Consider the following 12,693-nt stretch of genomic DNA (forward strand, 5'->3'; position numbering starts at 1 on the left):
TAATTATATAACAAACAAAAATTGCGCGTTGCGTCAATGGCACATTTACGCTGTGCTGCCATTTAGAAACAATTAAAGCCGATCGGGTAATTAATATTAATTGGAAAGGCGAAGTGTCTGCAAACTCACTTGGGACAAAGATCTATAGACGTTTTCATCTAGTGAATATTAAGCTTGATTTTACTATTTTGGTATGTAATGTGTATTTATTTGCTCATTGAAGTACTATAGTATTTTCTTGTTTGCATTACAAAAATAAGAATTTGAAATTAGTTCATTCATAGGGCGGTAAGATTGAGGTCAAGTATATATACAATACATTGATCAAAAATTATCTTTCAGCTTAAATATAATTATAGAAATACCTCGCATAGTATGGATATTCTGTTTGAAAAAATCGATCATTTTTGTTTAAAAAATAATTTATTTTGTTCAATTAACGTTTATTTTCTCTAGAAATTATCAAACCGTGCTATAGTGAATTCGGGCTGATTGAAGCTGTACTATGCGAGGTATTTATTGCTGCATATAAGAATTTCTTTTATTTTATGAAAATTACACAATAACATAAGAATTTTATTATATAACAATATTATTTACTAACACTATTTACTGTTAGTGTGAAAAGTTAGTGGATTAGGAAATAAGTGAAATGAGTCATATTCGTTTGTTGATTACGTTATTAACTAAGTATTTTATGAACGAAATAAAATGTTCTAAGTGCATATTTTTGTTAACTTTCACACCACAATAAATTTAATATTGCATTGCTAAATTTAGAATTGCAATGTACTCAAGGAAACACGCAACTATGTTTATGTATTTTCTGGTTCCAAATGTTAATGAAATTGTTAGTAACTTACATCGTGGATACACTGCACCGAATAACAAAAGTGCATTTGGTATGCCGACCGTGTGAATACTGCAGCCGGAACGAGTTTTCCCCAATATTGTTGTGATCGGCAAGTGCGATAATCTATTTTTAAACGCTTAGTAAAAGCACCTTCGCTACGCGATATCCGGTTAAGAACATGGATCAGTAGTGTCTTTGGAAATTATATCACGCCCTCTGTTCTATCCTTACGCAACCGATTGGAATACAACAACAACGAAAATGGCGAGGATGCGCCGACAGAAGAAGGCCTGCAATTACGAGGCACGTCTCTGCTCGAACCCAGGCACATGTGAAATAGTGAAAGTGCATATCGAGATTATCAATAAAACATAATACTATTATTGTTATTACTGCATTTGCAATTACTGTGATCTTACTTACATTTTGTGCAACTACGCACGCTTCAAAGCGAAACTGAATTTCAGACTCGGCAAAAATTCCAAAATTACTAAGAAAAAAAATATGAATTCATTCATATCAATTTTACTTTTTACTTGCTTTTTTTTACAAACATGCAAATAGTGATCTTTACGAAATACGCTAAATGTTTTTGCCGTTGTTCGATAAAACTGATCTATCCATTAAATGCACTCACACTGCTTCTGTTCGTCGTGCGATTCCGATTGAGCAATGTTTATTTACAGAATTTATTACCAAGGAAAATCCATAATATGTTAACGAAGCCCTGACCTGTGTCAATAATGAAATAAAATATGTATAGATGCGATACAACTTATAGCTGCAGCAAAAGAACTTAATTTAATACTATATATGAATATGAAAAAATAAAACGCACCGATTATGCAGAAATGTTGAAAATAGGCTAGTGCGGTTTGTGGAATGCGTTGTACGATCTATATAATAAGATATATATTCCATGTTACTTAAGTAGACCGAAACATTGATGTTACAGTTTTCGGGTGTCCGAAATCGTGGGAGCAATTAAAAGTGGGTTAGCGTAATTTCAGAAACTTGAAGAACAATGCACGAGATGATTAAAAAATCTTCAACAATGCTCGTTTCCAGTGGTTCGGCAAAGAAACTTTGAGAAAGAATGTGAATGAAAGATATTAAGCAAGAGTTTGCATTCAAGGCAACTTCCCAAGGGACATAATGGGACAAGTACAACGCAAATAAACAACACTAATTAAGTCGGATAATTAGATTGCTATATTCCGATGACAATTGATTGATTCAGAATTTATAAAAATATCATTACATGCTAATTAGGTATCAGAATAATTAAATCATAACATACCAAAAATTGTTTCGTTTTCATTTATAAATAAATAATATCGCCTAAAATCGTCTTCTAACATTATTATTCTATTAATAATGATAAAAGACGATTTTATACGATATATATATATATAATATACAAAACAGATGAACATGATTTATTTTATACATAGATTGTAGAATTATTCATGTCATCATTTCTCTATTGTATTATTGTCTCAAATATGTTTAACATTACATTTTAAAGATGATAAATATTTTTCCTAATAAAATTATAAGTTTCTGAAATAATAGATATATTTCAAAATGCTGCATTGACTGCTATTAATAATATATTTTAAAATATCTAAACTTCCTTCAGTTATATGAAATATTAAATACTTATTTCTTTATTGTGGAAATTTATTAAGTTTTTAAGGTTTTTTTTTTTAATCTGGAGACATGTTTGCAGTCATCAAATTCTGCTATTTATTAAATTAAATTAAATTTAAGGTTTAGGAGTTGAGTTTCATACTTTGTAAATTCCAAATTAATATCTTTATAGAAGTAGTTAAATGCCTATAAACAAGTACATATGAAAGTAGTTAACATATACAACAATTCGCAATATCACGAATGTGATTATCATCAGATAACTTTAGTTTATATCAAAATCTACATGAATTATATAAGTAACTGAAGTAGGTTATTTGTAAACATACTTAGAATGTTGTTAGTTTTTTGCACATAAAAATGTAACAATTATAGTTCTTAAAAAAATATATGCACATGTTGTTAAATTAAATGACAGGAAAGAAAAGATATCGATTAATAACCTTTTGATCAGCGTTCTTTTAGAAGAGCTTCAGTTTTGATAATATTACTTTCTCATCAATGAGGGAATATGACATTGGCCAATTATTCCCGTTTCTTTTTTAGTTAAACAATACGTGTTAATGAGACATAATTAATGATCAATAAATGAATGTATGTATTGAAAATATAGTTATTTAAGCAGAAATGTATTAATTCACATTATAAAATTGTCAATGAAAATCACGTTCTCGTTTTCATGAACCATTAACATTATTTATACAAATCGCACATATTTGTTTCTATGAGTGATACTAATAATAACGTTCATTGCAATAGTCATACAAAATGAAATGAGATTAATTATTAGAATATAGGTTATTTTTATGTAAATCATGACGTAAGATCATAAAAGTAATGTTCAGCAATGAATAAATATTATTATACGAGGACAATTAGAATCGGAGCTTAGAATCTAGATATAATTAACGAAATTTATATTATATGTAATGCACATATCGTCATTACATTTACATGTTATGTACCTACTTAAGTCGATTCAATTAATGGCCAACAAATACTTATATAATTATACATATATGGTCATGTAAACAGTGTGGAAGCTGTACGAAGCCAATGGAAATATATACATATCCACATGCTAACAAATGCCCCATTTAATTATGCCTTAATGGCATTAAACAATGTGTTGTAACGCACATACTAAAACCGATTTACATATTCCGAGCTGAAGTATATAAAAAAAGGAGCAAAACCTATTACACACGCCAATACAATCTCCGTCTCTCTATTAAATATATTTTAATTAATTAATTAAAGAATTGAGCAACGTCCTGACCATAATCATGGAAACTGCGAACCGTAACGAAAACAGAGACAACTTCAATTGATTGCACATGGCATATATATCTGAACGAATCATATCTCTTCAACAAATGCGGCGGTACATACGCAAACATATGCACTTCTTGGCATTTAAAATGATATATTACATCGAAGCTGGCCTGGCTAATGGTCTTAATACTTTTTTTTATTTTAGATATTCTTCTCTCTCACGAAGGCCAAGCGAAAGACACGAACAATGTATGAAAATAATTCAAATCTTATGGTTTGAACATTACCTTCCATATTTGAGTAAAAGGTACAGTGCGATGGTTATCTGTAAGCAGGCAATTGCAGATTGTCAAGATATGCAACTTTATGACCGTATTTATTTAATTCAACAACATTTAAATTCGTCCTTTACGATTAACGAAATATCAAATTTAGAAAAAATGACAGGTATGATGCTAGTAACATTAATTATACGTGTTCTGCTTATATTAAATTTTAGTAAATATATTAAGTTGTAACTTGAGTTATATATTTAAATTGAATTGTTCATTACTATCTGCCTGAGGCACGTCAATTTTCTAATAAATGGATGTGTCTATAACAATTATTTTCCCATTATATACATAGAAAGTATTTGATTATGCATGATCGAAGTATATTATCATTATTTACGTGAATATCATCTGCTCCTTGTACAACATTAGTTATTTGCCTTCATTATTATAAAAAAAATACTATGAATGCAATTTTATGTAAATTAATAATGTTATCCAGCAAGTATAAGTGTAATCATCGTAATTAATCAATCTGTCGTTTTAATAGAGAAAAAACGAGATTTAATAACGTATTGCGTATACTAAAAACTTCTGAACATAGTAATTTTTATTATTATAGCTGATAATTAATAAACAAATAAATGCAATTAAATAATATTATCTTTAAATATAAAACAATATACCATATAAAACTCAATTTTTAATTAAAGTATCTTGTCGTTGCCTTCATTATGTCTATTACGTTATATCATTACAATAGGGCCTTCTGAAGATAGACATTAAATAAATTATTCTCTACTACATATTATTGCAATTTAATATAATTTTATAACACGTTACGGTAAGCATTGTATATTTTTTTAATAAAGACTTCCACGTGCAAGGATCCGTTTCTATATATATATTACGTGGTGACCAATTTTAAAGAGATATTTTCTACATGGCATACATCCGCATTGCTCTTGGTAATAAGGTGTGTATGTGTGTGTCTAGATTCTGTTTCAAGGTTAGTTGGTTCACTTTGCAAAAGAAACTCTCGATAAAATCCGCATTTTTTTTATTACAATCGCTTATTTAATACCATTGCCATAGTAAATGGTAAAATTAATAGGCTTAAACATGCATTTTCAATTACAATGAAATACAGCTTCAAAGTTTTTTTTTCTGATAATAATAAAAGTTTTTTTTTTTCAGAAATAAAACATCATAATTTAATTTTCAAATTTATTGTTTTCTTTTACAAATTTGATGTAGAGATTAAGTATCTATGTATTAACACACCTATTTTGAATAGTCATCTCTTACTACATTTATTTATAGTTAAGTCGACGTGTTCTATTAACAGAAACTCATATTTTATGAAATTTGATGGATGTTTGTATTGATTAAAGGTTTAATAATAAAGATTTTCTACAATTATCATATCACAATAACAGAAAGTAAACCAATTACATGTTCGCATGGAATAGTATTTTTTAATTATTAAATTATTTCCAAAACACTTCCGAGTTCCGTTGTCTGTAATGTCAAGTGTACCGTGATATAAAAAAGGTAGAAAAGCAGTCCTGATATTAGCCAAATAAATTATCAAGACTCGTAATCAAGTTTACATGTCCTTTATTTCTTATTCATAACCTGCCGATTTTTTGCAATAAGTTGAATATTTTTTTACCATAAGACAAAATTAAATAGACATAGAGCATGAACATAACATCTAAATTTTGCATTAGAAATGCAAGAAGTGTTTAAATTCGGGTTACGCCATCGAGGTCGTAAATTATTACCCTCGGAGATTTCGTCACGGAAAATTGTGTTTTTCCTTTTGGAATATTAAAAAAAAGAACGTCGCGGATAATTGGAAATCGTGCGGAATTCCGACCGCCCATGTTTTCCTTTTTCCTATTTCCATGCGATTTCGATGGTAATTTGTATCTAAATAGTCACTAATTTTAGATTGCCCCAACTGTGTCATGTGCTGCAAAACATACCACTTCGTATGCAGAATTGCAGCATTGCAATTATTATATATATAGATATATAGATAGTTAGCAATTTAAATAAATACGAGAGCAAATGTGAGACGGTGAGAAATATTTAAATGCTTGAAATTGTGAGAGTCCGTTTGAACCACTAGAGCGGAAACACAAGATACAAATTATTTTATTTCTAAATCGTCGTATCGCAAATGCACAAAATTTATTTAATTTTGTAATTGTAATTAATAATGTGACGATTAGATCATGGTTTCTTTGCTCAAGGATTGTTTTTATTCGTTCGAGGTAATAAAGTTTTGATTTAACGCTTCCTCTTGGTTTTATTGTATGCCGCGCATTGCAAAAGCAACGGGTGATTCATTAAGCTATTAGTATTAAGCAACGTTATACACGTGCATTTGTTTATTTAAAATAATTCTGAGTAATATCATAGGAACTTAAAAGTAAAAGAGTATACTCAATAATTACGTCTTTTCATTAGGAATGCTATATCACTGAACAAATTTTGTTTATATTATGTTATTACTCAATTACCCTTGAATATTATTGGAGATAGTCGTGATTTACTGGAAAAAATAAATTAATATGTAAATGATAAATTGAGCTATCGGAAGTTTATTCTTGATTTATTTTTTTACCATTTACCCAATTCTTCCATTCAAATTTTTAAAATATTGAAAAATTAATGGTATTGTGTAAAAAGCAAGGAATAATAATATTTTTTGTTGCAATTATATAGACAATTGAAATTTGTATTTTTGGAGGAATAGAAATGGAATATTGTATTGAATGGTACGGTTATAATTTTTAGAAATTGAATACAAATTGAGTCGTTTAAATGCATTTTAGTGAAAGTCCATGCGTAATCCAATTAATTAAAATAAAACATGTTCTCTCTCTTCTAATTAGTCTGTTTCGTTTCCTATTCGGTTTTTAATTAAGAAAAACGAAAGGTTGCATAATTGGATTTTCATTGCACAATGGTATTTTCTCTCTACGCTTCGGAACAATTCGCAATTGGTTTGTTGTCAAAGCAAAGCAAAGAGAATTCGTTTTCACTATAGTATTTTCTTTTTCTCCTTATTGTTATGATTTTGCGTGTGTACGTGTGTTGTTTATAATTGCTGAACATACCCGGACGGTTGAGACACTGGTAATCCAATATACAGCGTAAACTATCGCGCACTGTCACTCTGATCCTAGGTCTACAACCTAGGTGCACACAGGAAGGTAACGAAGATGAACTGGGCTTCTTTGGTTTACGCGAGGGAAGAGCTTAGCTGCATTCCGCGTGTCGGAACCGTATGATGATGTAAGGCGATGGCAATAAGGTATTATAGATGTGCGTCTGGTCTGTGATCGTGTGGCGACCATGAATATGCGAACGAACGCACCGTATTATATAAAGTTTACACGGCTTCGCGCCACCACGAAAAGGAGTCAGAGGCAGGAAGGAAGGATTATGAGAGGAAGGGAGCGAAAAGCCCGCGGCAAGGTTGTGCACGGCCACTTTCCGCAATGACCTTACTTCCATGGCTGCTGATGCGGAATCACTCGCTCTTTACTCGATTAATTCATTCCAATCCATCACTCTAATCCCTGGAAACACCTTGCGTACACTTAATCCATCTTTCTTCAATATTGTAAAGCATCTCTTTCTCTCATGTTCTTCCACGGCCGATTCATTGTGCTCCAAGAAGTGCAGCAATGATACCGATTGCTTCATCAACTATCCGTTCCGAAACCGGAAGAGCCGTGTGCAGCAATTTTAGATCACGTATCACCGCAGCTGGCCTCGCGATTGCTGATTCATTGCTGGTGGAGAGAATCCCTGGCATCCGGTTTCGCGCGTATTCGGAAATTCACCTTAAGGTCGACCCAACAGATCTCTACACGTTCACAATTTCTTCTTCGTTTCTTTTGCTCGCCATTAACAATTCGACCTATAGGCTATTGACACTTGCACACAGTCGCCTTGTCGAATACCAATTAGCATCGAATTCGGAAAACGAACCGAGTAACAACAAAGGTCAACAAGGTCGTGTAGACTCTTTTGCACGAATTACCTTTATCAATTTGTTTTGAATTCAAACATTCGAATGGAATTTCAATAAGCGAACTATTCAAGATATTTTCGCAGAAGACACTCCCAGCTATTCAATGGGGCACGGGATATTATTTCAAAAAATAAAAATAAAGAAACGAATAATTGCTTCTTTTCTTCTTTGCGTTGAGTTAGTTCATTGAAAAATAATGTGAGCGCATGTAATACGAATGCATGGAGAGGTAAACCTTTTTCTAAAACTTTTATAAAATATGACATTTCATAAAAAATCTTATTTATTTATTACTATTTACTAGCTTCATTTGGGTAAAAATCTTAAAAAAAAAACCTCTTTTTTATTGTTTCCGATCTTTATCATTTCGATAAATTATTTCATAATCTATATAAAATATTATGTTTTTGTACTTTTTGTTTTATCGAACTGTTGTTTTAAAATTTGGGAAATGCAAGACTAAAATTAAGTCTGAGTACAGTTCTTTTGGCCGTTAGCCATTTCGTCCAAATTAATACCAATAAAAATTAGTAAATAAAATTAAATAATATTGCAAATTGTATTGTATTATCATATTATTTTCGAAGATATTATAACTTATGGTAAAGTGAAGCGTTGTAGGTAAATGAACTGAAATAATAAAGTAATCATTTTAAACAAGAAAAGCAAACAAATTATAAGAAAGGTTAATAATCTTAAGAATGTAAATAAGTATTTTATGCCAAAAACAACGTATAAATTTGTTTAAAAGTACCGTTGGATTTATGCCGTTTAAAAAGGTATAAGAAGATATGCTAAAATTAATATTTTTAGGTAGTTGAACTAAAATAACAAAGTGATAACTTTAAATAATAAAAATAAACATAGAATTAGGAATGTTAATAATCTTATTTTATATTCATATTTATATGTTAACTCAGCGGTTCACAAACTGTTTCGGTATGCGGCGTCCTTAATATATCAGCATTTTTTCGAGGCGCTCCAAGTCAAAACATTGGTCTATCTCACGGCAAACTTTGTGTTAACACATCTTGTGCGAGACGGGTAAATTTACCTGTTTACGACTGGCGGTAATAAGGGGGATATTATTACTGTTTTACATTTGTTAAATACAATCGACATTATTTCCTTCTATGAGCTTTACTCTTTACAAAATATCATGTCACGGTCCCTTAATAATTGGACTAGGAATAAATATAAAGTTATACTGTTTACATGTTAGTATCTAACATAACCTAGTACAATAATTTGTTTGAAATGGCTTCAAGACATAGTAGTGATAATGAAATATACGCAGATAACTTATACAATCATTTTACTGACAATAGCTTATCTGTGTTTTATTATGAAACATGAAGATGAAAACTGGTCGGCAATAGACAATCCACCTGAAATAGTGGTTTTTGGGACGCGCTGGTGTAAACATTTTCCCAAACAATCCAGAACATGTATGTGATATTGTGAGTTTGATTATTGTAGACGTAGTTTTTCTTCAATTTTGGGAACCTATGAAGGAATATGTATGTATTTCAAATATACATTTTAATTATAAATAAATTGGATTCAAAAAAAATAAATTTTCAATAGGTTCATTTATTACCAATTTGTACAACAAGAATTATAATTCGAACTTGAAGGATGATGTAATTCATCATCCGATGAGTCAGTAATCGAAATTACAAAAGCTTTCAAAATTAAATACATATTCGGTATGGATAGGATATGAAACATGTGGTGCAGTACATTTCCCAAGAACAACAAATACAAACTAGGGAATAGGTGTATGATTTTTCTAAATTCTTATAGGATAATCATATCTTTGCGTTCAGAAGATTTATTGTGTACAGATAAATTTAATTATATAATTATAGAAACGTGCGTATATGAGAGATAACGGACAGGTATATGAGTTTTGTATAATATAAAGGTTACAGCGGAAGGTCTTTCACAAGAACGGAAAAACAAGCGATCATTGAAGCGAAGGCCGTTGCCTCAACCAAATAGAAATTGGACGGAGCCCGATATTTAAATTTGTATTTCTGTCGAAAAGAACAACAACGGAATTGGTTAGCAGCTGTTGGCAGCAGCCAAGGCCGATGCTACGGGTCAATAGCTTGGACGAATTAGAGGTGACGCGCTGCACGTATGCGGACTTCCAGAAAAACTTTGTTGCACAATGGGTTTAATTGTTGTGCAACCAAAGACGATGCCTGTTCTCCCAAAGGAACGCCAATGAACCCAGCGTAAGGCCACCCAAGTAAACGCAGAAGGGCAACCGGAGATGTTCAATGGTGATCGACACGTACGAACTGTATTTTGTTGCTCTATCTGTCGTTAAATCTGTGTACTTCCTGCTCCATCGTATCAAGAAGCCATTCTGCATATAACGCCATATCATTTTATCCAGTAACCTCTTAATGGGATGACCTTTCCTTAGCACAAATCTAGAATACAAGAAGCGAAATTTCAAATTGCTTACATATACTTGCTCCCCGCTCTGTATTTTGTAATAGTGACATGATCTTTTCGTATCAATCATAATCATGTCGCGCTTCTCAACTATCCTTTCATAACAGGTATTATCTAAAGGGCAGTAGTAAACAGTTGGGTAGTCATCAGAGACGAACTTGTGAAAATGGCTCTTAATGCCTATGGCCATGTTGCCAATATCATCCATATTACTGAATTTATTTTGGTATACGGATGTTGCTATGAAAGACATAATTAAGCTCTCGTAGCAGCTGGTGATTAAGAAGCTAGACCAAATCCATATAGCAACGAGCATCTTTAAGCTGGGTCTTACAGGGATCGGTACTGCATTTCCAAAAAGAATAGACAGAACCAGCGTATAATTGAAGTTATTCAAAGCTAAAACTTTGTGGAATATAAAGATTAATATTTGCAAAGCAGCAATCGAGACGACTATGTATAGCCAAACATCATCGTTCATAACACGAAAGATGTTTTTCCAAATATGTATTCTTCTTGCTTGTGGTGCCAACGCCAATAAATATTCCCCAAATGCATATTGCGTTGTTTCTAATTCATGCATTGGATTATCTACGAACATACCAAAGACCAAATCCACTCTGTTCCCAAACAATTCTTTTAAAACATATGTAAAGTTATTTTCGCTTAGTTTTTCACCAACGCTCGTGTAATTGTGTTCGACGAAATTGATTCTAAAATTCAATATCTTTGCAGCATCCCTCAATAAGTCGACTTCCAATCCTGGATAATGAGTATCAGCTGTGTCAATCACGTAAGGTGGATATTTGATTGCAATCGCAGTGAGTTCGCATCCGTGGAAATGTTTGTATTCATATTTGAGAAACGATTGGAATCCGGTTATATTCGGTTTGTCTGCATTGAACAAGTACAAGGGACGAACAGTCGTGCAGCCTTGCGTTAATTTAAAAGTGTACACATCATTTAATTTGTCCATTATAATTATGTTAACCAGGTACATTCCACCAGCGATATTCACGAAGTCGTAGACTCCAATTGCTCCCATATTGATGATAAAGTACATCAAATTTGATTTGTAACCTATTTGATGAAAGATCCGATTGAAATATATTAAAAAATCATTGTAACTATTGATGATAAGTATGATGAAGTGTTTGTATTTAATCATGTATTCGAAATTCGAATGAGGATTATAAAGCTCTACATCTTGTATACCTTCATCCAAGATTTTATCAACGAAAGAGCCATTCTGAGCAACAAATATTACTATATTGGTATACAATCTGATAATACTCTTAACGAACTGCCAATTGATTGCAAACGTTTCACTGTGCACCATGATCTTTTCCATTGTGCCTATGTAGTTTGTTTGACTGCAATTGAAGTAGACTTAATATTATTTTACTAATGGTACTTTTATTACTTTAATAAATAATAGTGAAACTTCAGCTCACTATATGTTTAGTTATTATTTCAGATAAATATTTGATGTAGGAGGAAGCACGTTACTTTATGTCACGTACACATTCTCTCACGAACTATCAAAACTCTCAATTTATATTAGGAAGAATTGTTTAAAAAAGCCTCGTTAGGACATATCTACATAAATTATGAAAGTTAAATAATGTGATTGAATTTTTATCAATAAACGATTTTGATAAATCTAAAATAGCAATTAGTTAAATTGCAATTGTAAAATATTATCTATACATACATTACATTCCTAAAATTATAAGGAAATAGGAAAGAAAACTTGATGTTTTATAATAAATACCTTTAATTGTCTTAACATCACTGATATTTAAGAACTGAAATATTTTAAGAACTTTCGAAACATTAGATGTGTATTTATAAAATGATACTAGTATATTTAAAACTAAATACATTTAACAAAAGTAATATGTAAGTCTTATTAACTAAACTTTTGTTCTAAATAAATACATATTATTATCTAAACATTCTGAATATTTCATATAACCATCATTTTTTAAAGAAAAATAAATAATTTAATGTGAAATAATCCAAATCAATTGGTTTAACATAATCATATTTCCTGGTTATCTTTGAGACTGTCGATACTCTGGATCGCCACACAATCACTAGACCGTTCTCTGAAA

At 31.1% G+C, this 12,693-nt stretch overlaps 1 protein-coding gene across 1 annotated transcript; it reads right to left on the reverse strand.

Moving 5' to 3' along the window:
* Positions 1 to 10,289: 10,289 nt before the first annotated feature.
* LOC108568325 lies at positions 10,290 to 11,621 on the reverse strand. Its single transcript, XM_017929331.1, has one exon. It carries the CDS (start codon positions 11,619 to 11,621, stop codon positions 10,290 to 10,292), a length of 1,332 nt encoding a protein of 443 aa, XP_017784820.1.
* Positions 11,622 to 12,693: the final 1,072 nt, after the last annotated feature.

The sequence above is a fragment of the Nicrophorus vespilloides genome, unplaced genomic scaffold, assembly GCF_001412225.1.
Source record: "Nicrophorus vespilloides isolate i.1.1-1 unplaced genomic scaffold, Nicve_v1.0, whole genome shotgun sequence".
Taxonomy (NCBI): domain Eukaryota; kingdom Metazoa; phylum Arthropoda; class Insecta; order Coleoptera; family Silphidae; genus Nicrophorus; species Nicrophorus vespilloides.

Coding starts and splice junctions, on each gene's coding strand:
- LOC108568325 (XM_017929331.1), bottom strand. CDS start 11,621: ATGGGAGCAATTGGAGTCTACGACTTCGTGAATATCGCTGGTGGAATG.